Below are 27,971 nucleotides of genomic sequence, written 5' to 3' on the forward strand. Positions count from 1 at the left end.
GGTCCGCTCAAAGTCGTGCTGGAATTTCTCCCGAGTGTAAGGTTGAGAGGTCCATCTATCACTGTTTTGCATGTTTGTAGAGTTAGTTCGTGGAGTAAATATATAGGCTGCGTGGCTTTTTAAAATTGGCGGGTGCTGATGTTTCACGTTTGTTCGACCAATCAGCATACACTTGCTTCACTGGTAAAGTTCCTTTTGTGCTGGGTTAGACCTTTTACACTCTGAAGTAGTCGCCTCTCACAACTTTACATGCTCTAAACACACCTCTTAAACATGCAGAATAATGTAAGTGGATTTTTATTTTATTTATTTATTTATTTTTTGATGAAATTGCATCTTTGAACGATTTGAATCCGTAATCATAGTCGCGATTAGAAATTCGATTAATTGTGCAGCCCAAAAAATACAGTACATGTAAGTAGTAGGCCTACTTGGTCTACAACTCAGTTAGACAGTTATGCGTTTAAAGGTGTAAAACATGCTATAGTGAAAGTTCTCAAGTTCTGTACTGTAATTATACTATGTGTAAGTAGTATAAAAACCCGTAGATGATCCTGTAGGCCAGGTTCCGTCATGGTTTTTCCATGTACAAGAACATGATCAACTAGAGTGCTTCATATTTCATCAGGAACAACTGTTCTTAGAGACCCCTCCCCTTCCTAGGATGCATTTTCCATTTCCAACGCACATAATCACCCGTTTATTTATATTATATTATAATATTTTTATTCTGATTAGTGTGTCATCAGTTTTGCTACATAATGTTTACGCTTGGATACATCTGCATCATTTAAGTTTATGCTGTGGTAGTTTGAGTTAATTATATTATGTACTTGTCTTCTGAATGAGAACATGGTTAAACTTGTGCAAAATTAGGGCATTTTTGTGTAAAGTTTTTCAGAAAACTTTGAGAAAGTTGGAATGTGTGTGAAAATGTGAGAAATGTATCATATTATTGAGAACTAAATGAATGGTTTGGGAAATTGGGCTAAATGATTGTTACAATTGAGGAAAAACTGTAATCGTTCATTGTTTAGTGTTCTCAACGGATCACTGGATCCAAGTAAGCCTGAAATGAACGGAGCTGAGCAGGCAATGATTCAGTGTCCTGTATTAAGCGGTAAATGTGTCTAAACTTCCGTCAAAAGGATGGTTTTGTCAGTGTTTCATGAGTTTGTGCACACAGGGAGCGCTTCTGATGGAAACACTGTTAACACATCCGAGGATTGTATTGCAGCTCGAGTTACTACGTCCTGCATCTCGCTCCACACAGAGCCAAGCCAAGCCCAGCTAAGCACGGTCGAGAGCTGCATTCAAGCAGTGGGACATTGTATTTATTTATGGCCTACTGATCACACTAACAGACTGAACACTAACTGATAATGCAGCTCTCATGCTATATTATTCTCCACTACTGAAGATGTAGCATACAACAGACATGCTTTCCCATCTCTTTTGCTTTCAAAGTCACCGTTCTCCTGTTTCCTAGTCAAGGGTTATGTTGAGCTGGTATTCAATCTGTTCTTTGGTTCTTCCTCTGAAACACTGCTCTTTAAAGTGATAGTTCACCTGAAAATGACAGTTCTGTTATCATTTCTCACCTTCATATAATTCCAAACTTGTTGGACCCCCACTGACATTCAGTGTATAGACAAAAAACATTCTCTTGTGATTTGCAAAATAAAGGAAGTCATACAGGTTTGGAATGATGTGAGCATGAGTAGATGCTTCAGGACCCAATTATCGAGTAGTTTACCCATTACCATACTGGAATTGGTTACAAAATTAAAGTGTCCTTAAGATCAAACATCGAATTTTATTATTATCTACAAGAAGTGCATCACCCCAACTATACACTATAGTTCAGTAGTTTGTGGTTTGTATTTTTTTAACACTTTAATTCGGCAAGCATGCATTACGTTGATCAAAGTGACAGTAAATACATTTTAATACAATAGATTTGTTATTGTGTGTTTACTAAATGCTGTTCTTTTTAACATTCTCTCAAACAATCCTGAAAAAAATGAATCACTGTTTCCACAAAAATATTAAGCGGCACAACTGTTATTAATAAGAAACATTTCTTGAGCAGCAAATCGGCATATTAGAATGCTCTTTGAAGTATAATGTGACACTAAAGAGTAGAGTAATGATGTTGAAAATTCAGCTTTGCCATAACGGTAATAAATTGCTTTTTAAAATATATATTCAAATAGAAAAGTTATTTTTAAATTATAATATTTCACTTTTTTACTGAATTTTTGATTAAATAAATACAGCCTTGATGAACATAAGATACTTTTTTTTAAAAACATTAAAACGTTTTACAGATCCCAAACTTTTGTGTATTTAGAATTATTAACACATGATTCACTTTAAATTTACATTATTAACATAAAATAGGCTAAATGGGAAAATCAACAAAATTTGTTTTTGAAATGTATTTTTTACATATTTGCTCTGCTTTTTGGTTTTGAGTAGGGCTGGGTCGATATATCGCATGCGATATTCGATTTCGTCAGTAAAGCCGGTTCCCTGATTACCGCGAAATCGCCATCACCTGCTTTCAAATGGAGCGCCATTTAATAGACAGAACCGTAGTTCACTGACAAGCTACGCAATATCGCGTTCATTATCGCAGATGAATCGCCTTCGATAATGAACGCGATATTGCGTAGCTTGTCGATGAACTTCATTTAACTAGCTTCTACCAAGTGACAAGTAACTTAACCCTTTCGCACGTAAGTTTCAAATATTCTGGCTGACCCACCCAGCGTGAGTTTTTTAAGGCGACCGTTATTTGGAACGTGTCACTTTATGGTTTCCATGGTGACGCGTCATTGCTTGTTACGTGGCACACCGCAGCACTGTATGAATGATGATCTGCTTTCATTTAATTTTTCCTTTTTTATTCAAAATATTCACAAATTTGTTAATTATAGCATGAAATATCTAATATTCCGATTGCCAAATATGTGCAAGTGGATGTGTTTTGCTGTTTAAACACCTTTATAACGATCGCGTTAGTTGAGCCATATGAGCGATGGGCGCCGCCATGTTAGTTTGCACCGCGCAGAGAATCGGATCTGTTGGATTTACAACCCGTGAGTTTATCCACTTCTCCCGAAATACATGAAAGTAAGTGTGCCGGTGAACTGGGGAAGAATAGAGTAAGCTAAGTTACTTTCACAATGTGTATCTGATATGAATTAAACGTGTTGTCAAGTTATAATGGAAAGGGTTGTTATTTCCACTTCTATGGACATCATTGTGTATTTTACAAACTCTAAATATATTGTTTTGTTAGTACTCATGTGTATTTAAATGTCTGAAACCTGAAATGAACATTATTTGGTTGAAAACACTGCATATATGTGATATATGAAAAGCGCTGCGTGTGTCTAGCGCCAGTTAAAGCGCGCACGCACATTTGAATTTGGCAGTTGATCACGTAATGCACTGAACGTTCTAATCACACCGGTGTGATCGTACGCTTCTGGGGCCAGACAAGACTAATCACACCGGTGTGATCGTACGCGTCAAAGGGTTAAAGGTGTAATATGTAAGATTTCTGTCTGCTAGAGGTCGATAGAGGCCTATTCAGAACAAAGGCGTAGCTTGATGACGGCAAGTTTGAGAGCGGAATCTTGGGACATGTGGTCTTCACATCACAGCCAGTGGAAACAATCTGTCATGAGTATTAGATAATACAGCTCTGTTTATCATATTAGATACATTTGTGAGTGTTGAAGATTGTTATAACGTTACTCTGTGCATTCGCTCGGCGGCTGCTGCAAGACACTTGTTTGACACACACTGCAGTAAGATAGATCGATTTAAGAATATCATATTAAATGCTGGATGGCTTGTGTTGATAAATGGCAAGCAATTAATTTTAAAACATATTGTATGATGGAGAAAATGCTGTATTACTGTTACTAAAAATAAAGTTGCATCTGTTTATGCTATGTTAGCTACTTGACAAAGTAGTGTTTTTCTCTGAGGCATGATAAAGCATGGTACTCGCAAAAAATCAAGAAAATTAGATTTAAACAATAAGACTAAATGTGTTGAACTATATAACAACAATTAGTTTTCTGTCTATAAACATAACCAATTTTCTCACGATTTACAAAAACATTTGGGATATTGTAAGTACTCAAGTGAACAAAATATATAACACTGTCCTAGTGGGTTTTGGATATTTTACTGCAAAAATCTTACATATTGCACCTTTACCTTACAAGTAAATTAGATGATTATCTGTTTCTCCTACCTTTATTTTTGGCCTATCTATTTTGCCATCTCAGCTATGAATGATTATATGGTTAGTTAATTTAATTTGCATTGCTAAAAATTTTCATTTTCAGAACAGTCCACTCACCAGAGGACAACTTCTCTAGAATCACCTCAGATGACACAATGGATTAGAATAGACATGGTCAGATCACTGAACAAAATTTGTTTGTGTGAGTGCGTTGAATCTTGCTGAGCACCATGTTCATGTATTTTATTTGAAGGGGTGTGTGTGTGTGTCTGTGTGTTTGCTTGGGTGTATGACTGCTGTCACCACCACTTCCTGACAGAGATCCGGTGTGAAGCCAGTTCTGGACAGTTAAATTTGTCAAGGGGTGGCATGCGTTGACAGAAAAACACAGAATCCATGATCTCTTTGAGTATACTCATGAACTCAGTGGCAGAGAAAGTCCCTTCTTTAGACACCCTTGAGTCGGATATTTGGGGAAATGTTAAATGTTTTAGGGAAGTTGGCTGTTGAAATGTGCATTAGTTGAGCAATTGAAATGGTGTAATCTAGTGCAAACTGGCTCGTGTGTGTGTGTGTGTGTGTGTGTGTGTGTGTGTGTGTGTGTGTGTGTGTGTGTGTGTGTGTGTGTGTGTGTGTGTGTGTGTGTGTGTGTGTGTGTGTGTGTGTGTGTGGACAAATGAAGGCAGGCGCTAAAGGGAGACTGTAGGTGTGACTCTTCTGAACTGTAGACTCTTTGATAATCAGCCGTGGGCATGAGCAGACCGCTCTCGCTTTCTCCAGTTGGCTTGGCTGTTTTATCACGGAAAACAGGAAACAGGAAGGGAGCAGCCAGCTGCAGGTCAAAGGTCAGGCCAAAAGAGGAGGGAAGCTGACAAAAGCACAGTATCTAGGCAGGGCTTGGCCTACAGCAACAGCAAGGAGAGGCCGGCCAACCGAGAAATTGGGGAGGAGGAGGGGTCAGATGGATTGTTTTAATGCAGGCAGTCATGAAACGGCAATAATGAAACACTCTGTACAGCACTATGGATGTGCCTGAATTCCCATACTGCATTGATTCCCAAATCAATGGGACATGAGGTGATAGAGGAATAAAATGCTGATTTTTGCCATTCGTTTAATTCTACCCCACCTTAAAATTACATTAAAACCGTGTGTATTTCTAACAGACAATGGTCGAATTTAATGGTCTTAAATGGTCGAAAAATCCATGACATCTAATCAATTTACCTCATCTTTTGCGGTCATAACTGACAACATCCACAAAAGCTGTTTGCATATGATAGGTTGCATGCAGTCTGCTGGCTTAGTATATCACGCTACGTTGCTTCCGTTCTCGACAATATACCTTTATAAAAGTAGGGATTTAGCGCCTACTAGCATGAAGAACAAATATTGACAGACTGTGCTTAGACTCAAACTCTCTTCAAAACAAAAACTTACCCTGTGAGAGTTCTTGTTTTTGATGTTGACAATATATTATACAAGAAAGAGTGCAATTTTTCCAGTTCAACAAACAAAATGGTAATATTAAGTGATGTACATTTCAAACACAGTATTGTCAGTATTGTTTGCTCTATTTCGAAATAAAAGTTCCAACAAAAGTCACAGCAGAACTGCAACACAGCAGTTTCGTGAACGAATCTGCCAAGTGTGTCCGACTGCGTTGCGCAGAACTACAAACCACATCTCTACTAATTACGCTCCCTACCTCAAGTTACGTCCCATACGATGCCATTCGGGATGAAATCAGTGACGTCACTAGTACTGCTCTTCTTTGACTTTGTTTTCCTCGCTTTTTAAGCTTCACTATCGCCACCTAGTGATAAGGCATACAGAGCACCTGATGCTGTAGTCATCCTGTTTTTTATCATCAGATTTTAAAGTATTTTAATTATGAAACTCTACAGTAAATTTTATTTTTATGAAAGAGGTAAATTTAGGGTAAGTTTTAGGTGTGGGAGTAAGATTTTTTTGCCATAATTACCATGAGTCTGTATTAATTTGATAGTATAATTTTTGTTTTACTACTATCTGTTATTCAGTACCTCCAGAAAAACGTGATTATGCGATCGGCTGACTTAATTTAAATCTGCCAAAGTCCGCATATTTATGCGGGGGTCGCATTTTTTCAAATACACCACACTTTCACCGCATAAATTGCCGATTTCAGCAAGCGAAATATGCGGGGCTAGCATGATTTTATAATCCCTGTATTTTTGTTGCAAAAAAGTCACATATATCTTAGCAGAATGTTGAAAAATATTGCGTTTAATTTACACAAGTAAAGCGCCATTATTTTCCCCCTATTGCTATGGGAACCTTATGAAGTGACGTAATTCCGCGACATGAACATCATCTGTAAACCCCACGGTGAAACCAGGGTGAAAATCATTCTCATTTGCCAACAAAAATAAGCGCAAAAGACCGCACAAATGTTTTGTAAGTTTGAGCCATGTGTTAATTAAGGTCTGAAATAAAACAGAATGAGAACTTAAATATTCTGTGATTTTTAGTATGCTTGCTTATCATAGGAAGTATAAGAAATGACTCTTTACATTAAGGTAGTAGCCTAGTGAGAACAGGGTGTTGGGGGAATCACCCTTTTTTCTCTTTTTCATCAAACAGCAGTTTTTGCAAGTTCCCGCAATTTCATTGCATAAAATTGCTAAAATATCCCGCATATTCCATCGCATTTTTGAAAAAAATTTCTGCAAAATCAAGGATTTTTGCCCGCAACAATCACAAAAAAAATCTGCGTTTTTCTGGAGGGACTGGTTATTTCATACTTAACAAGATTCAAACGCAATATAAGCTTGTCTTACAAACATTTTAATACATAAAACAACATAATAAAAAGATTTAGTCAATGATATCCATGCTTGTTTCTTCACGGGAGGCGTAACATGTTGCAGTATGCATGATTTGAAGGGCCGTGGTTTGAAGTACAGCAGAAGGATATTAAATGCCTCGGGGGTATGCCACTCTAAAAAGTTTGGGAACCACTGCCATACTGAATTTGTTAAACTCACTTCTTGACCATTGATGAGCATATTCTTTAGGTTTGCAGGTGTGCACTATAAATACATTCTCGGTCCTGGGCATACTAAATCTATCAGGCTGACATTGTCCATTGATGCCTTTTTACTCAGGTCTTGTTTCATACCACAATTTAACCACCGTCATAATTAATGTAGTGCAAATGAAACCGAGGTTGTGAGATACAGAGGAATACACTGTTCAGTGGATTATGTCACTGGGTCATGTCACAATTTTTACTTTTTTTCTTTTTTTTAGTTCATTTCTTTTTTTTTTTTTAATCCACTAGTATCTTTTGGGGGGAAAATGTATTTTCTATGTTTTTTTTTGTTTGCCAAATAATCGATACTATACGTCAAACCCTTACAGCCTGATTTTTTTTTTTTATGCCGAATTAAATATTGTGTCTACCCTGGCCTATTGTGCACATAGACTTCTGCAGCTCGCAGTTCACATTTTATTTTATAATCTTTTTTTTTTATTTTTTTTATTTTTGTCATCCTGATATTTGACACATTTCTTTTAGCACACTGTGTATTAGAAATGCATGCATATTTGTATGCAGGATGTGTTTGTTTTCTCTTTCTAATATGAATTAGCCTGTTCAAAGACATCATCAGGCATTAGAAATGTCATTCATTGTGATTGTTTGTCAGCATGAGGGCTTCATTTATTGTTCTGAAGAGTGACGCCTCTGACTCTGGGATTAACTGAGCTCACAAATACAGTCCTCAGTACGGCAGCTTTAGTGAGTGATTGAGTGAGCCCTGCTGCATGAGCTTGGCTTTCTGTGCATCTGTGCCCTACTTAGTTTGAAACTCCTACTGAAAGCTTCTCCTCTCCCTCATGGTTTCAAACATGCACGTTCGCAAACATTTTGTTTGGAAGTGCTGGTCTGCAGCCTCACCACACAAATGCCATCACTTAACTTCTCTTATGTGTCCTCGTGGAGAGAGTAAGCATGGCACAGCTGGCTTCCCCAGAAGGCACATTGGCACCCTTTTGCCACAAACAACAACTGTTCCCAGAGCAAGGTCAGAGCCTCAGATAAATGAGTATGTAAACCCAGGCTATGAGGACAGTGGGATTTCAAGATGTTAAAGTAGTGAAGGATGGCAGAGAATCGTTCCATGTGGGATTTGGTGCCATATCAATTATTGCACACAAAAAAAAAGAAAAATGGCATATACAATATACATACAAAATGTTCACTGGTTGTACAAATTGTGTGATCTTAATGTCAGATGACACATTGCTGATATTCGCACATCCTGCTCATTTGACATACTTTTAGTTTATCGTGTAGCAGAAATGAATGCATATTTGTATGCATAATTAATTTATTTGTTTTATGGTTTTAATAATAATAATAATAATAATTACTGTTGTTGTTGTTAATTATAGCATTCAATTTTGGATATTTACCATCAGTAAAACATAAATCTTTTATTTAATTATAAAATGAAAGATTAAGTGTGAATATCAGTGCATTTTGTTTGGGGAACATCATGACCAGAGGAAGCAGATGAAATGACATATCTTCAGTGGTAATCCAAAAAGCACAAAGAGAGTTATTGCTTATGCACACCTTTTTTTTTTTTTTTGCACAAGCTATTTTTATTTATTTATTTTTTTTGCTTGCTCTCATTTCCTGTAGTTTACACTCCATTTTTGCATTAATTTTTTTTTTATAACACCACTTTTCTCACTCTGTCTTGTCTTTTTTTTTTTTTTTTTTTTTTTTTTCTCATCGTCCGAGTAAGGAGTGAGTTTTTGGAGGCAGCTGCAGCACTGCCACACTCAGACTCTCTCTTGTGCATGTCAATTCCCTAGGCTGGAGCGCTTGTACAATCCCCCACTGTGCTGCCCTGTAAATCATGGCTTTCTTTCCACTTCCTCCCCCTGCCATGCAGCGCGACCCTCCCTGCTCTCGCCTGCCTGCCTTGGGCTCATGTGCCCAGAGTCAGTGGAATCAGAAAAATGCAGCAGGCATTCAGAGCGTCCACCTCAGTCCCTGATATGTGCCTAGCACACTCCCGCACTATGCCCGCTGGTCACAGAAGTACCCAAATCACCAGGCCAGAATCCGAAATCTGCTGATTTGGGGGAAATGACCTCAATTATTGCTCTTGATAAGATCCAGACCCTGTTAAGATTTAGCAAGTTTGATCAAATATTGTTGCCTCTTAATCATTATTAAATCACAAAGGCTGTTTTATGGTTTATCAAACCTCTCAGTGTAAAGTAACTGTTCTCTTTCCTCTATTTCAGACGGAACCTGACGAAATTGTCACTGATATTCAGTCACATGCTCGCAGAGCTCAAAGCCATCTTTCCCAACGGCCTGTTTCAAGGGGATAACTTCAGAATCACCAAAGCAGATGCCGCAGAGTTCTGGAGAAGATCGTTCGGGGACAAGTGAGAAGCTTAATGTGTTCTTTGTTCTTTTAACAGATTAACATGCCATGTTCCAAGGAAAAACGAAGGAAGATGGACTTTGACAATTTTTAGGAAAGCAAAAGAGTCTAATTCTGGTAACATAACCTCAATTTCTCTGAATTCCAGGACCATTGTGCCTTGGAAGGTGTTCCGGCAGGCCCTGCATGAGTTTCACCCTATCAGCTCAGGCCTAGAGGCCATGGCTCTAAAATCCACCATTGACCTCACCTGCAATGACTATATCTCCGTCTTTGAGTTTGACATCTTCACCAGGCTTTTCCAGGTGCGTCGTTCAATCACTTCATCACTTCCTCTAAGCACAAACTAACTCCATTGTCCCAGAGCTCGGTGTAGAGGAAGGTCTGACAATGACTATTGTTGTGTGGCCGTGTGCTGTGGGTACGGAGGCGCTGTTTGAGTGTCCGTGTCAGTGCTGATGCTTTAGTTCTCATGGCTGAAAGCCAGCCTGAATGGAGGCCTCTTATCGCCTTTTGTAGCTCAAAAAGGCTTGTCTGTACGATTTTCTGAGAGTAGGGGGCGAAGGATGATTTGAAAGTGCCTCAGCTTTAGAAGAGGGATCTGTTTGACCTATTTTAATGACAACTGCTGCTAACCTCTGTGGGATTTTTTGCTCTAATTATATACCCTATGAGAGCAACAATGCAGAGCAGAAATGTTTGAGGCTTTTCTGTTCTTCTACTTGATTTGATACTTTTTATACTGGTACCACATAATTAGTGGTGCTTGCTAGGGCAAAATCACAATTACTATTGCTCATACTTGGGGTTGGGGTTTGTTCAAATCCCCAAACCAAAGTATTTAAATATTTGAGTCGACAGATCGACAGACATCTATTTATACTCTACTGTTCAAAAGTCTGAGTTGGGTAATTTTTTTATTACGCATTTATTTGATGAGTAAAATACAGTAAAATAGCAATATTGTTAAAATAGTTTTCTATTTGAATACATTTTAAAATGTGATTTAAAATGTGATTAAAAAAAAAAAATTGAAAACCTTTTTTTAGAATTCTGTGATTAATGTATCATTAAAAAGAACAGCATTTATTTGAAATTTTTTGTAACATTCATTTATATTACCGTCAGTTTTGATCAAATTTCATGCATCCTTGCTAAATAAAAGTATTTATTTCTCAATCTTACTGAACCCAAACATTGAACGGTAGTGTACCGAAACAACTGCATTGCAATGCCCTGCCAACCATCCTAGCATCCTGATGACAAATTTTTTGTCTTCACGTTGTCTTCAGAAAATGTAAAAATCTAGTCATGTTGATTTTTCCATGGAACAGTTGAGACTGTTGTGATGATTATAATATGAATCTATAATATAGCAGCTGTTGAATGCATCATCTGACGGCTGCTTGGCAGCACAGTGCCGTCTGTGTAATGAGCTCATTATTCAGAGCGCTCCAGCACAGACATCACAGCGGTCCAGGGCTTTCTCATCCTCTCTCTCCTCAAAAGGCCATAATCACAGCTATCCTTTAATTAGCCTCCCTTACTTCACATCAGAGTTAATTTGGGAAAAAAAAAAAGGGGGGGGGGGGTCAAGATCATTTTTATAGCTGATGCAGCCATAATCAGATATGGCCTTTTTGAAACATTAAATAACCGAGCTAACATTGACAGCACGTCGTAATTCAAGTCAGTATGTTGGTCTGTTAGAAAGCTTAAAACGGCCGCGGCATGGCTGGCCCTGTGCCTGTTTCAGTTGCAGTGTGCAGCGCTTGTGCTGCACCGTACCTCTGCTTCATTCATCCAGCCCAGCAGACAGAAATAGACCCGCTGTTTACAGAGAGCCCGCAAAGCGCTTTGACGAAGCTCCACGTAGCAAGGTCACGCTTCTCATCAGCATCTGAATGAACCCACCCTACTGGAGAGCCAGTCACAGGCTTTTTTATTCCTTCAATTCGACAGCTTTTTGACTCTGAGTGGACCTTTGCGAGACAGATACCTCAGTATGAAAACTGGTTTTGTTTTATGTGTTTGCTCAGTGTACACAAGCATGATTAGGCATCATGGGTTAAGGTAGTAAATACTGAAGATCTGAAGATAATAATGATATGTAATCTGATAGGGGAAATTTGTTAGTCCCTATGTGGATTGGTTCACCTATATTTGTTCTGCAACTATTTGTTTGACGTAAGTGTCAGGGGGTGTTTCAGGTGATGCACAAAGCATTTTGAAAATGTGTGAATGCAGGCCGCTCTGAGGTGTCAGAGACAACTTTTCCAAAGAAACTGTGATAAGCTGCTATGTAACCTGTTCACAAACAAACAAGGTGGATCATGGTCTTTTAGTCTTACTGTTTAAGAATTCAGCAAATTTTAAATTCATCGTAGTCATTATGATATTTGTAGATCATTTTATTCCAAACGATCAGTAAAAATAAAGTGGCTGGAGTAGCCCTGCAGCACAACCAAAACAGAAATGGGTTTTCAATTGACTAAATGCATACTGCATCACACACTTCAAGTGTAGACAGACAGGCAGCCCGCCTGTGTCCCAAACTTTCAATTAGAGCTCTATGATTCTTAGTTAAGCTATTAAAATGGCTTTCAAAGAGAAAATGAACACGGGTACCATTTTTATAGACCGGGAAGTGAGTTTTTGCTCTGACATCTGTAGACAGAAATTTGCATATGCGGGCAAGCTGTTGATCGCTTTCATCGCACTCACAGTATAACCACTTTTTAAAAAAAGGAACAAGGCAAATTCTAAGAAGTGTTAGGCAAAACTGGCACTTCCTCTGACTGTCAAAGGATGTTCCATGAACACATGAATGTAGTCCTTTAAAATGTGTTTCTGATGAATAATACAGTCTCATTGAACTAAAATATTGTCACCTGCTCACTTGATGGACTAGATATTGACCATTTGTCTCTATTAATAAACTGACTGTGACTGTGATTGCAACAGTCTTGTGGTTTTGGATGAACTTATGCAAAAGAAGGAAGACTGATGTGTGTTTTAATTTTGTCAGTATATGTCATTACACATGTTTATCTCAGTTGTGAGGTGTGGCTTCACATCGACATGTTGGTATTGAATGCAATGCCTGCTTTACTAATTGGACTAACATTAAAGTGATGTTTATATACAGGGATCAGAGTTAATTTGGTTTGCTGTTGTCACTGGCATATATCCCCAAAATGCTCTTTCTCTCTCTGACTCAGACTTCTAATATCCATTTTAGAGATGAAGAGAGGTCATCTCAAAAGAAACTTAAGAGTACATTTGCTGTCAGATGTTATTTGTATACATGCCACTAAATTCACAGTGTGAAATGGTTTTTGGGGGAAAAAAATTGTATTTACTTTATTTGTATTTTTTTATGTAGCCATGGTCGTCACTGCTAAGAAACTGGAACAGCCTGGCTGTGACTCATCCAGGGTACATGGCCTTTCTTACCTATGATGAAGTTAAAGCTCGTCTGCAAAAATTCATCCACAAGCCCGGCAGGTAATGCACAAACAACGCACCCCTCATCCATGCACACGTCTCTGTTACAGGGGTAGCTCACACAAAATAAAAATCAATCTAGTCATTTAGATAATGACTCCTTTTGTTCCAAACCTTTATTACATTTTTTCTTCTTTTTTTAATTTAAAATTTCCAATAAACATTCTTTTAACATTATTTTATCTTATTTATTATTTTATTTCAACTTTTTATTATTATTTTGCCCACACTATCAACAGCAGTATCACATGACAAAACAAATTTATATTCATGTTACAGGGAAGGAAGGGGAAAAAGGTCACATTGACTTCGAGCGTCCATTAAATAGGAAGTTAAAAGAATTTAAGAGCGGTCCTATGTGTATCCTGTGTATACATAAAAAGTTGCCAGCCATGCTAGCATTTTTGATCATATTCATACAACAAAATATTCTAGGGCCATGAAAGTTTTGTGAATTGGTCAGTGACGTGACGTGAATTGTCCAAAGGCCTAAATAATAATAAAAAACAACAATATGACATCCAAAGTATGTAAGGTAGTACAACTAGATCTCTTTTAATGAATCCAAAATGTTTTAATTATATTTTGCTACATATAAAGGTATTTTAAAGATTTTGAAGTGTCAAAAGGTTATTCGGTTTAACCGTCCAAAGGCCAATACAGTCATTTCATTTGATTAAAATGTCTTAAAATGTAATAAATGTATGTATTTATTTATTTATTAATTTATTCTGGCATGATTTTATAACATCATATATCAACATAGTGCAAAATGGTATTAAAATTGTGTAGAAGCCATTGCTTTGCTATGAGACAGAATGTCCGGAAAAAATAATTTCATTGATGTCACTGAGAGTAACCAATATAAAGGGACCATTTTGGATCAAGTCATGCAATCAATATCATGTGACAGGATGTGACATCATTCAGAGACCTGCAAAGGATCACATGGTCCTGAAGCAAAGTAACTAACTCTCTCTTAACTACTTGAAAAAATCATGTTTTTACTTGCTCTTACGCATGTCCCGAAACATCAGGTCATTCGGTACAACCGCTATAAAACATGGGAAATGTTGTATATTTTAAAAACTTGTATTAAATATAAAATGTTTGATTGTCCTTTTGCTAGCTAGCTAGCTAGATATCAGCCTGTTAACATTGTTTAAAAAAATATCGTCATTGGTATAACCAAAAGTGTCATTCGGTAAAACCGAAATTTTAAACGAATGACTTTTTTTTTTTTGGTGACAAAATTTTTCCATCCTGTAAAACATGACAAAATCATTGTTAATTGACTATAAAAACCCCATAATATCAATAACACTTAATAAAACTTATATCTAAAAACCTTATTCGTCAATTACTCGAATATGTAAACAGTCAATGTATCAGAGCCTCTGCTTTTATACATTCATTCTTTTTTTGATCAACACTTGGCTGTGGGTATGTTTCATTAAAAAAACATTTCAAACAAAAAAAGACTCCAGATCTGATTGAGAATGATCAAAATATAGATTGAGAAGATCGAGTCCATTAACATACCCAAAGTTTTTGTTTTTCATTTCATATATATATATATATATTAATTTTTTTAAGTCATATGGGTTTGGAACAACAAAAGGGCACTGATGGCAGAATTACGTTTTTGGGGTGAACTATCCCTTTAATCACAGTACTCAAGTATCTTGGTGTCTTTGGGCTCCGACCATTAAGTGTTTTTCATTTAAACGTGCTCATGGCATCAGCAGTGTCATAGCAGCATTATCTGCCACTCTTACACAAACAGTGACAGGAGTTACATGGGACAATGCACCGTTAGTCGCTTGATTTCTCCCTCTGAGTGGACCGAAGGACCGCATGGTACCTACCATCAATAGATGTATTGTAAAAGTACCATGATGTCACAAGTGCTCTCATTGCAAAGAAAAGCAATCATATGACCACCCCTAATGCATTGAGACTGTTTCTCAGTGATGGCTTGATCTGACACTGTTAGATTGTCCTGTTTCTTTTATCTCATGTCGTAAGTGTCACGTTTTGCTCTTGGTTACAGCTATATCTTCAGACTGAGCTGTACACGACTCGGCCAGTGGGCTATCGGTTACGTCACAGCTGATGGGAACATCTTGCAGACCATTCCTCATAACAAACCCCTCTTCCAGGCCCTCATCGATGGCTTTAGGGAAGGATTGTAAGTCAAAACAGAGGTTCAAATTAAGCACAGAGAACATCCATTCACACATTTAGATGCGTAATGAAGCATCATATGTCACACTTTATTTCTCTCGGATCTTAAGTGTGTCTTACAGACTGTTTATCCCTGTTTAGCTACCTTTTCCCCGATGGCCGCACTCAGAACCCTGACCTCACAGGGCTGTGTGAGCCCTCGCCTCAAGACCATATCAAAGTCACACAGGTCTGTTTTTGTTTTAATTATATCAGTCAGCCACCTAAATCTTGAATCATTTGGATAATACTCATCTTTCATCTCCTACAGGAGCAATATGAGCTCTACTGTGAGATGGGCTCTACCTTCCAGCTGTGTAAGATCTGTGCCGAGAATGACAAGGATGTGAAGATTGAGCCCTGCGGCCACCTCATGTGCACTTCCTGTCTTACAGCCTGGCAGGTAAACCTGAAGAGCCTTCAGTCATCATCTGTTTGGACACACATACCATGTTTTCGACACTCACGGTGTCTTTTCTCTTCATTTTAGGAATCAGAAGGTCAGGGTTGCCCGTTCTGCCGCTGTGAAATTAAGGGCACCGAGCCCATCGTTGTTGACCCCTTTGATCCCAAGGACCCCAATAGCGGAGGCTCCTACGGAGGCTGCAGGGGCACGTATGGAGCCGAGGGAGCCCCTTCGCCCAGCTACGACGATGACGATGATGATCGTTTGGAAGACTCGCCTTTCATGATTAGCAAGCTGGTCGGTTCTAAAGTGAGAATAACTTTATCTCCTTATGATGTTATGGACCATTCAGCTTTGCTAAACCTGCAAAAAGATGTCACCTTCTACACCTAACCTGTTTTTCAGTGAACAGAATTGATTCAGCTGTCACCTGCCTCTGTAAATATTATTTTTTTAATGTGTGAGGCTTCTGTTTTGAAGTTTAATATAGGAATTCCATCAAATCCAAACCAAATAACTTTTCCTGCAGGCTCTGAAATGTTGGCTGGAGTATTTAGCATCAGTAATCTGTATTGATGTATGCTGAATGGTTTGGCTTGTTTCAGGTGGAGAGGCCGCCCTCACCGCTGTCAATCGCCCCTCAGGCAGTCGTTCCCCCAGTACCTCCTCGGCTAGATCTGCTTCCTCTCAGACCCACCAACCCTCCCGGGGCCTCTAGTCCAGGGGCCACATCCAAGGTAAATGCACTAGCATGGAATGTTTCGGCAAGTTTTTTTTTTTGCCCTCAGTACCGCAGTTTGGAGTGTATTAAGCTTCTTTTTTTAAAAAACACTTTAGATGGAAATTTTAGAGTTAGGATTAGCAGAACGCTACTTGACGTTCTGGTGCTATTGCAGTTTTTGATGTCTAGTTTATCAATAATCCAGGCCCCATCCCATCACAAGGACAAGCCATTACCGCTGCCCCCGACTCTAAGGGACCTGCCGCCGCCTCCTCCCCCAGACCGACCTCCACCTACCGGCTCTGACAACCGGCTCCCGAGACGCCCTCTTCCCAGTACGCCCGGAGAACCTTCTCGGGACAAACTGCCTCCTGCCCCTCCTAACCGCAACATGCCGGACTGGAACTCCCGGCCCGTACCCAAAGCCCCATCACAGCCACCAGCAAGCGGAGACTCCCGCGGATCTCGAGAACTCTCTAACCGACACTCTCTGCCTCTCCAACTTCCTTCCACGCTCGACGCCAGAGCCGAAGGCCCGCGAAACAATGGTCCCCCCAGCCTCGACCACCAGCTGGTGAGGACACGCATGCCATATTTACACATTGACATAAGCTGAATCTGATATACATATATTTTTAATTTAACCTTCATGTGCTTCATGTGCAGAGTTTTGTATCATCCAGTTCTGGGTCGGAGTACGACAGCCCGAAAGTAAAGCCATCTGCTTCGGCTAATGCCATCTATTCTTTGGCAATCAGGTAGGTGCCACAAAGCCAACATAAAAACTAGGGCTGCATTATATATATTTAAGTAAAACCGAAATAATGATAAATGGTTAATGCGATTAGTCAATTGCTTGGTGCAGTTTAGTTAAATAAATGCACTGCTGGTCATTTTATTTTTGTATTAAATATTAGGGGTGTAACAGTACACAGAAGTCACGGTTCGGTACATACCTCGGTTTTGGGGTCACTGTTCGGTGCGATTTCGGCACAATAGGAAAAATGGTCATACTTTAGTTTAGAAAGACGCATCCAATGTGTGCGCACTACCTAGTGGACTTTTTTCAAACGCTTAAATCATTTGCGTACATACGGCACGCACGTGCCCTGCTCACATAGGGATGATCACTTCCATTTGGAACTTTCCCTGTGAGCCGTTGGGTACAAATACGCATACCGTTACACCCCTAGACGAATACATGTACCGTTAACACCCCTATTTAATACTCAATTTTATTTTACAATTTATAATTGCTGTCTTATATTGTTTAATGTTTTTTAATCACAATACAAAACTTTATTTTATAGTCAGATTGAATGGTCAAAAGCAGTGGGGATGTGTCTTAGGTTTTTTTTTTATTAATATTATTATTATTCTGTTGACTTTATGGTTATTGAGAGGTTTGAATTTGTTCTTGTTAAGAGTGAAGCCAAATGTAAACACCAAAATTTAGTTGTTTTTTCCCCCAATTGTTCAACATTAAAAGGAACTCAAAGAAAGTCGTCAAAGTAAAAAGTAATTTTTCCGCATTTTAAAAAATGTTACATTTTCTCTGCACTCCCTAACAAAATCATTCTAGAATTACTCATTCTTTCCAAACAGAAGCTTTTCAAGTCAACCGATAAAATTTCCTGTGTTTTTTCACATTGCAGAATAAATTGCAGACAATCCCCAAATATTGCAATGTCCATTTGTTCATGTTGCAATGATAAAAACACCCCCTAACTTCCTGCACTATAAACCTGCTAGTTAAGCAAGAGGTCACATGTATGTTGACACTTTCTCCTGTGCTGACAGGCCTCTCCCAGCAGTTAAGGCTCAGACGGGGGAGGACACCTCTGAAAACGATGAGGAGTCAGAGTACATGACTCCATCTTCTCGACCAGTGCTGCCCTCTGCTGCAGGGGAGGCTGTACCCAGGCCACCTCTTCCACTTTCCCTCAGTCCCAGGTAAAGATAATTCACCAGCCATGGAGGTGCACAGACACATTTACAGTCTCTGTCAGTGTACTAAACCTCACCATTTACCTCTCTAGAAGTGTACTCACTGAAATGGAGTCAGAAAGCCCACAGATGTATGAAGCCATGTACAATATCCAAGCCCAGGCCCTCACCACCTCTGGACCACAGCAGGCCAGAGACTCAGGTACTGTGATGTGTGAAGATCTTCATCTTCATACAGACAGTCTGCCAGTATATTCTGCAATGTGAAATACTGTGTGTCCTTGTTCAGATTACTCTGAATTGCCTCCTTTGACCTGCACTAATGGCCTGAGGGATCCTATTGGTGCATGTGGTGAGGAGGAGGAGGAGAACAGCTATGACTACCCCAAGCCCCATCTACCTGCCAATGTAGCCCGACGCACGCTTTCAGATATTAACCCCACATCCTCAGCCTTCAGCCGCCTTTCCATAGACAGTGAGCTTGGCGCAGCAGCAAGTAAGTGTTATTTTTGTTTGTTTATCTGTGTTTGTCTGTGTGTTCTTGTATATATGGTTTTTGAGGACACAAATGTGTATAATGACATGGTTTATGAGGACACTTCCTCAAACCAAATGGCTTAAAAAAAACATACTAAAGAATGTTTTTATGAAATTTAAAAAATACCAAAAATGTTCTGTGAAGGGTAGGGTTAGCAGACCTGCCAACTTGTACGCATTTTGCGTACCAAGTACGCATTTTGACCTCAAAGTACGCTGGTACGATTTGTCACTCTATACTACGCAAAAACCCTGTGAGTCCTCTGTGCGCGCGTAGTACTCAAATCCAGCAAAAGAAAGAGTTTGACCAATCATATCGCTGGGTTCATTTCCCCAAATAGCAAGCGGGGATGATTGACAAATGCATACGGCCTATCAATAAAAAGAGACCGCAAATCGACAGCAACACAAAATCCCGCACGATCCTCCTTCCACTCTTGCATTCTCAGTGACTGAATTCTCAGGCGAGGACAGTACAGCAGTCACGGTACTTCTGACTCCCTGAGCTAAACGGGTATAAAATGCTCAAGTAATGTTGAACAACAAATCTAAATAAAATTGAAATCGCTATATGGCTTAGTGATTATGAAAGTGCTGTGATGTGTATACTGACTGACAAGAGCGAGTCTGGAGAAACAGGCGTTTATTTATTTATTCTCAGTGTTGAGAAACGTATAGCCTGCATGTGTTGCGTTATTGTGTTAATACTAACTAAAGTACCTAATTATGTTACATAGCCTACTTATTTTGTATGAAAACTAGCACATTAGTTACTTATGCATTTAAAAGCACACTTGTCTCAGTGCTGCGCGAGCTTTCTCTCATACACACTGGCGAGCACAGACAGGGAAGATCATTGTAAAATGAAAATTGCCGTGGTTTAAAATTTGTTCTTGCTTGTGTTATTTTTTTGTCAGAAAACATTTTTAATTATCCACCCGTGTTTTTAAGATTCGGTAAATGGCGGACTCTTTAGTTAACACAACTCCTCGTTATATAACTAACTTCTTTATATTCTTGAATACTCGATTCGTTTTGCACTTATGGGTCCTGTCTATTCACTGTTTTCTATAAATATGTTTGTATTGGCTAACCTTTAATCACCGAATGTTTGTCTTGTTCAAATACAGCATGTTACAAATAGATACCTTTTTTCTGTGGGATTTAGTATATCCAATATTATTCCAATATCCAAATATTTTAGCATATTTGGATATTGGAATAATAAATTAAGTATTTTAAATGAATCACATGTAAACTCAATGTTTACTCTTTTCTAAGGGTTTCTTAATTTTAGACTAGTTTTCATTACAAAACCTGTGTAAAGGACTCAACTGTCAGGTTAGTTGTATGTAAATAGAGCCTACTTGAAATTGCAAACAAAATGTTTTAGTCCATATTAAACATGTGAATGTGATTCACTTGTGGTTGTCAGTTTGTATAAGCACACATTATGCAATCCAATATTAATCATGAATAAAAAAATGCTTTTGAGCAGGTGTAGTGAAATTTTTAATTGTCAAATTATAAAACTTTAACAGTCAAAATTAGATTAACGAAGATGGGTGTGTGTTTGTGCTTTGTGTATTGTATTCTCAAAAATATAAAAAAATATATGACCACCCCCCCCCAAAAAAAACCCCGTGTCCTGTCCCGTCAAACTGGTACTCGAAAATTTTTTCCAAGGTTGGCAGGTCTGGGTTAGTGTAGGGGCATCGAATATACAGTTTGTACAATATAAAAACCATTACGCCTATGTAGAGTCCCCGTAAACCATATATACAAGTGTGTGTGTGTTTGTGTAATATTTTGAATTTCAGTGTTCAATTTCATTTTTGTTAAAAAAAAATTTGTGTGTGTGTGTTACTCATTTTAGTTTTTTCATATGTAGGCATAATTTGTTTTTGTCTACAAAAAAGTTTTTTTAGATCACGAGGAAAGTCATCAGTCAGTCAAGTATCCAATCTTTTGATTTATATTGTATTTAAAAAAAAAAAGTGTAAATTATATTTACAGAGTAAATATAGCACCATATCATTTCCGTTTTCCACCTATATTTATTTTAGATCATATTTCAACCCCATGAGAGTGTCATGGTTTGCTTATTTTAGAACAACAACTGCAATGTGATCATTATCTCAGACTTCAGTGTGTAAATATAGACAGAATTCTTATTCTAAATTGTCTTCAGCAGTCCTGGACCCCTCTGAAGCCCCCGAGCGGCCTCCTAAGCCTCTTCCTCGTCGCATCAACTCCGATCGCAGGCCCAGCCCGGTTCCCCCTGGAGCGAGTCCAGGGCCCAGCCAGCAGATCAGCAGCGAGATTGAGCACCTCTTGAGCCAGGGCTACTCCCATCAGGACATCCAAAAAGCCCTTATGATTGCACAGAACAATATTGAGATGGCCAAGAACATCCTGAGAGAGTTTGTGTCCATCCCTTCTACTGCACATATCTTAACATAACGAAACTTCTCTGAACGCCCAGTCTCGGCCCGGCCACACTCATCTCGCATTCATCTCTGTCTCCAGAAGAGAGGAGCACGTACTTGCGCTCTAGCTCTAGCGATGACGAGAGCCCTTTCTCCGTAACGCTTCTCGGAAGAGTGAGGGGTTCTTTGCGACCGCTTCTTCAGCCTGAAGGCAACACGTGTCCCCTGAGGCTTAACGAGGACAAAAACAAAAAAAGACAAAAACTTGTATGTGTTTATATATGATTTAATATATAAATCAGAATATTGAGTATAGTTAATATATACACGTATGTTGGAGAGGGTCAGGGTTTGCTGCAGAGATCAGGGTGTGTGAAGTATTAGGCCTCGGAGTTCGGATAGCTAAAGGGAGTTCAGTTAAACAGCAGACTGCAGCCGAGCATTTTCTTTTGTGAAAAAATGGCCTTTACTTGTGTTGCTTCGGTACATTTTGTTTTCGAGTGTGTAATTTTCATTTCCGTCTGTCTAGTAGCATGCCGTACGTGTCGGTCCCCACAGCGCAGCTGCCCATTTCAGAGATACCGGTCAGCCCAAAGCAACCCGTTCTCCGCCTGACCTTGACCTCCAGGGTACTGTGTGAACAATTTTTTATTTTTTTTTTTTAAGTGCGTGGTGGCGGCTGGCATCGGAAATGGGCTCTCCGTCAGCCTTGATACATCTGTGTAGCATTACTGTAACTGTACTGTACCATGAATTTCACTTCTCAAATGTTTAAGGACAGCCAGTCCTTCAGATTCCCAGTAGGAACATGCTGATGAAGGGTACACGCGTCTGATGTCAGGGGACATGTAACCTTGTTTGCTCTAATCTGAATGTGTCATTAATATGGTGGTCTCCGACAGACTTTTGTGAAGTAGTGTGTTTACTAAAGATAGTGTTTTCTAACAGATTATGGGGCGACAGGTTGGACACAAAGTGAATCCGCTTAATCATAAAATATAAAAAAAAAAGAAGTATTTGCTTATAAAGGTCCAAAGCCTGGCCAAGTTTCTGTATTCGGTGGGGACTAAAATCACTCTTGGGGAGCTTTGGACTTTTGTATGAAGCTGTTCATCTTAGAAACCATTTCATTTGATCACCTTAATATATTGTTATTATTAATGTTGTTATTATTATTATTATTATTATTATTTGATTTATTGTTATTAATACAGAAGTGCTTTACTGCTGCTATTATTGTTAGTGCTAAACAATTAAGCCTTAAATGTACATTTGTGAATACTGTGTTTAACCCATTTTAAAGTGACAGTATCGGTTGTGTGTAATTTGGTAATGTAGCATACTTGAAATCAGAAGCAACTTGCGCAGGTGTGAGCCCTGCTGGGGTTTTTCCCCCAGTCTGTGTGTATGTGTGTGTTTGTGCGCGCATGGGACGTCTGTTTTCATCCAGGTACGTTGCGGTTTGCTTGAAATACATGCGTTTATCGAAATGGTGAAATGTGTCACGGGCTCATCGCAGAAGGCCTTATGTTCTTTTCTTGTCCTACGAGGCTTTGGTGTTTACCCTGTCAGCGATCGGATCCATCTTTCAGCGGCAGCCCTTTTCAAGCCATGATCGCAGTGCCCATAGTCCGCCTGCTGTTAGGGAGAAGGTTCTTCCTAATCTCCCCTTTGTACTCAGGAATATAGTACATTTGAACAGAATCTACATTAGTGACTCCGTACTTTTAAACCAGTGCTAGTCTGTCTCGTAATCAGGGTTAAAACAATTCTAGACTACTTTAAAGTCACTCTCAATGACATCGGCATCATTTACTCACTCTCCTGTTTTTGTGACTGTTTTTTGTTCATACAATGAAAGTCAGTAGGGTCTAAAATGAAATTGGTCCCCATTGACTTTCATTGTATAGACAAAAAGCGCTTCTTATGCAGGTTTGGAATGACATGAGGCTGAGTAAATGATGTCATTTTAATTTTTGGGTGAATCATCCCTTTCATTTTTCAAGTTATTGCACCAGCACATTTGAATGCACTAGTAATCCATTAAAGTGAGTCTGAGTCTCTCATGTGGGACTCGAGGACTCTTGATTGATGTCACATCAAAACTGGCCCAGTTTATTCCCTACTAGCCCCTAGTGTTTTTGAGAGTGTTGCACTGGGATTGCAGGTACTTCCATGTCTCAATCTTGTAGGTACACACACAACCTTGAGAGCTTACGATCAGGCGAGCTGTATATTTACGTTGTAGGCTGATAACTCTTTGTTTGTAGTTTCTGTTGCCTTGAAGCATATGATGGTTTAATACTGATTTTTTTTTTTTTACCGCACCATATGAAGTCTAGAGATGAGAAGGTGATAAACTTTTTTTTTTTTTTTTTTTTATCATTTCATTTTACTGTACTACTATTTCTTGATATTGGTGTGTGATGGACGTGTGTGAGTTTGTGTGTACAATATTTGGCACAGTGTACCAATTTGTGCTATGATACTGTCACTTTAAAAGCAAAAGCGTGTAAAGTTACTTATACATAGAATACGTGGAAATGGCAATGTTTTATTTCATTTTGCATTCCTGTACATGTCAGAATTTTATTTTTGTTTACTGATGTGAATATTACTGTGAGCAGTGCCATATGTTTAGATGTCTGTAATTTTGTTCTGCTACCCAGAAAAAGGCCTTGTTAAAGTGTAAAGAGTGAATGATATCCCTCATGATTTTTTTGGAAAACGTTTCCATTGTCGCTTCTTTGGCTTGGTCAGTGACATCATAGTGAATATCTGTCCGTTTACTAGAATGTCTCGAATCAGACCACAAGAGGGAGCTCTCTCCTCATTTTGCCATAACTTGCCTGAGTATTTCAGGGTTTCTTTCTTTTGTGCTAATTCTCATATCACTTTGGAAGTATGCACAGCGCTATACTGTTAATTAAAACAATAGAACAAATATTATGCTCTCGTGTTTGTTTGTTTGTTTGTTTGTTTGTTTTTTTCATTGAGGCAGGGCGCAGGGGGTTAAATAATATCATAATTTTTGTTAATAAAAATCTCATCACTTGAGGTTGAACAAGTGGTAGTTTATTAAGAACTATTCCAGGCATTTTTTCCCCATTCTCTGGCCAGAAGGTTTACTTGAGAATATTGTTTCAATACTTTTCCCATACTTGTCATCAATTTCACTTTCCATATGGTTGGTCTGTATCACTTTAAGAATTTGGCTATTTTTCGTTAATGACATCATCCTCCAGGATTGTCTTTTTTTTTTTTATTGGGAAAACAACTGCGTAAACATCAGAGTTCAGAGTTCACTTTATTAGCCATTTGCAGTATAAAACCACATTAGAAAAGATGTGCAAGAAGCTCCGAGTACAATGTCAAACACATAAAAGACATAACATAAAAACAGACAAGCAGAAGCCACATAAAAACCCAAAATAAACTACTGTAGGCATTTTAAATTATGTGTGGATTTTATTGTAATTTAAAGTGCTTTGTTTAAAGTGATTACAGCTTGGGGAAAAAAACTGTTTAAATGGCGATCAGTAGATCATTTTATGGAGCGATACCTTCTCCCTGAGGGAAGCATCTCAAAGAAGGCCCCTGCAGGATGACCTGAGGCATCATTAACAAGTTTTAAAGCTCGATTCAAAAGTCTAGCTTTATATGTAACCTCCAGGAGCGGCAAGTATCGGTATTATTAATAAATAGAATGGAAAGTTCAAGTAATGTTACCCATAATGCACTATATGGAGAATATGGAACGATTAAAGAATACACTAACAAGAAGCAACACTTAAAGGTGATAAAGAGAGTCTTTGGTTTCTCAGTCGACGAAAAGATCGTTACTGAGTTTTATAAATGAGCGCATGCGTAAGAACAACCCCCCTCCTTCACAGCTCATTTAGAGGGAACGCCTCCCAAAACTCGTGCACGAGTATTGGAACACGAGTGTTCACTAACACGACACAGCGAATGCCGGTGGTAGATTCATTATGTCGGACTCACCGCAGGTAACTCATAATCTGCAGTTGTTACTCCTGTCTCCTGACAAAAACATTGCATGCGGCACCTGTGGAGTGTGGAAAGTTACTGGAGCATGAAGCCGCGCACGTCTCTCACAAGGAACGTCACGGCAGTGATTGACAAGCAATGACAGTGCCCATAACATTGACAGTGATTGACAATGTCTACCTCATGCACAGATGATGTATATTAATATTATTCCTTTCAGTGCATCTAATAAATAGTCTTTTATCAGTTAGTAAAGACAGTTTCAAGTGATATTGCAAAAATGTATAAAACAAAACATCCTCTTTAGCACCTTTAATAGAACATTCCATTGGAACACCGGCGCCCAGCAGCAGCCCTGAGTTTCTATGGCAATATCAGCTGCTTTGTTTAAAAAAAAAAAGTACATTAAAGCTGAAATCCAACCTGAATGATGACAACACAGAATGAAATACTATCACTAGTGTTCATCAAATCCTTTTTACAGTTTATTTTACAGACTTTGGGTTTCTAGAGAGCAAAGGTTTTGTGAAAAAAGTTAAAAAAGGCTTAAACACAGTCAGTTTGGGTTAAAATTCTTTGAAGTTCAAGTATTAGCATTATAAACATTGAATTAATACCTACATATGAAATTAAATTAATGCATCAAAACATGCATCATGCATCAAAAAAATTGGGAATGTTGGACAATAAATATATGAATATATTAACAGCTTGATTTAGCAGTTTTGTCTAATGTCCATTGAAGCAAGTGTCCAAAAGTGGGAATAACGGACACAGCAATGCATCACTATAAGATAATTGTTTGTAGCGTGATCCATTAAAACGTACAATATATTTCAATTCAGACCTAGTGATAAATTATTATTACTATTCCAGTAGGTCTGAAATATAATGTTCTCTGCAAACATGATGATCTTAAATTTATTAATTTACTACTAATAAATGTGTACAGTTGCATAAAATGGAAATACTCAAAGTAGGCTATACGCTACCTCAGATGGATGAATGGGTGGATTCTACAACTGGTAAAATAAAACATATATAAGGCAATACAACATTTACTGTAGGAGCCATACAATTTACTGGTGACTTAATATAAAAAACTGTTCTATTGCGCTTCTGATTTGGCAGTGAAATTCGCCGATTTTGGGTGCGTAGGATGTGAAGGATTCTAGTTAGTATTTTCACCCCATAATGGCGGCCTATAATCTAGTGTAAAGAAGTATCAGAGTGTCGCCACTCGCCTCTTGGGTTCTAAGCTCTTTGAAACGATTCAGACAGGGGAAATATGCTTTCCTTTGACGCGAATGAAGTCCGTTTTCATGTGACATTGGCCACGTAGACACTGCAGCTAATTTCGGTTGTCAGTTCCCCTTTTAGTGCTTAATCTCGTTCTGTACACACACAGTTCAGAAAAATACTGGAGTGACAACCGCATCCTACAACCGAATTGATGCAGAAACTTGGGAAAATGAGATCCAGGCAAATGATAAAGTTGATGAAAAATTATTTATTCATTACAATTAAATTTAGCCTCACACGCAAACTTTAATCGATAATGAAAATACTTAATAAAACCAAAAGGTAAAATAACAACCATAAAGAAGCAGTCAATAGTTTATAAAAAGTGGGGGAAGCTGAATTATCAATGACTTGGTCAGCTTTATACCATGAGCATATAGGGAAATTTACATCCCACTCAAATTGATGTTTTGTTCTAAAAGAAAAGGTTAATTTCACCCATTACGTCATCTACTGGTCCAGTGTCAAAAATAGTTGTTTTATCCCCTAGGGAATTTTGCAAATGTCAGCAGACATATTTTTATCAGATTCAAATGAGCAATAATTCTGAAAAACACCACTTCTGCAGTACTTGGCAGGCGTCCAATACCCAATACCTAACCACAAACGTGTTAGCGTGACCTGTCACACCGGAACACTTTGAAGAACAATTGAACAAGCATACTCTTAAATATAAAATAAAAATAACCATAAGGGTACAATAACAAGTAAATCCTTGAAAATATAAGAATTAACATATAAAGTATTAGTACATAAATATAGGAAATCAAAAGTGAAACTGATAAATCATAAGCCCTAAACGATTAATATTAATAAAAGTGCATGAATATGAATATTGACCATTTCGGATCCATCAGAATTAACTCCCGAAAAATACAGGTAGTGACAACCGCATTTACAGAAATTCAAAGCAGTGTGTACGGAACTCAACAACTAGTTGTTCATAACGTTTTTTAACCTTCATCGGAGATGTGTCTCTCTTCTGTATGCGCGGTGAATCACGGAAAGCGCGAGCCTTTTCTCATTCGAGTTGCCAGATCTTGCTAGAAAAATCAGCGAACAAGAATAAGCCCATAATAAACCTAAATAAATCAAAATGCTTTATGCTGAAAATAAGACCAAAATATCATGTCTGTCCACTTTAATAACTCATAACCCATTTGCTTTA

At 38.4% G+C, this 27,971-nt stretch overlaps 1 protein-coding gene across 3 annotated transcripts in view; it reads left to right on the top strand.

The window, feature by feature from the left end:
- cbl (Cbl proto-oncogene, E3 ubiquitin protein ligase) overlaps nucleotides 1–24,512 on the top strand; it is a 38,032-nt gene extending 13,520 nt beyond the window's left edge. The window contains exons 3-16 of one of the 3 annotated variants that reach the window (XM_067364859.1): nucleotides 9,575–9,721; nucleotides 9,869–10,025; nucleotides 13,106–13,227; nucleotides 15,281–15,418; nucleotides 15,556–15,643; nucleotides 15,725–15,856; nucleotides 15,944–16,168; nucleotides 16,465–16,596; nucleotides 16,804–17,154; nucleotides 17,247–17,338; nucleotides 18,381–18,533; nucleotides 18,620–18,729; nucleotides 18,817–19,023; nucleotides 21,256–24,512. In XM_067364859.1, coding sequence (XP_067220960.1) covers nucleotides 9,575–9,721; nucleotides 9,869–10,025; nucleotides 13,106–13,227; nucleotides 15,281–15,418; nucleotides 15,556–15,643; nucleotides 15,725–15,856; nucleotides 15,944–16,168; nucleotides 16,465–16,596; nucleotides 16,804–17,154; nucleotides 17,247–17,338; nucleotides 18,381–18,533; nucleotides 18,620–18,729; nucleotides 18,817–19,023; nucleotides 21,256–21,527 — 2,326 coding nt within the window. In that variant the 3' untranslated portion in view covers nucleotides 21,528–24,512. Of the gene's footprint in view, nucleotides 1–9,574; nucleotides 9,722–9,868; nucleotides 10,026–13,105; nucleotides 13,228–15,280; nucleotides 15,419–15,555; nucleotides 15,644–15,724; nucleotides 15,857–15,943; nucleotides 16,169–16,464; nucleotides 16,597–16,785; nucleotides 17,155–17,246; nucleotides 17,339–18,380; nucleotides 18,534–18,619; nucleotides 18,730–18,816; nucleotides 19,024–21,255 lie in introns of all 3 variants that reach the window. The other 2 variants (XM_067364858.1, XM_067364857.1) reach the window with 2 other exon arrangements.
- Nucleotides 24,513–27,971: the final 3,459 nt, after the last annotated feature.

This window comes from Chanodichthys erythropterus, chromosome 17 (genome assembly GCF_024489055.1).
Source record: "Chanodichthys erythropterus isolate Z2021 chromosome 17, ASM2448905v1, whole genome shotgun sequence".
NCBI classification, from domain to species: Eukaryota; Metazoa; Chordata; class Actinopteri; order Cypriniformes; family Xenocyprididae; genus Chanodichthys; species Chanodichthys erythropterus.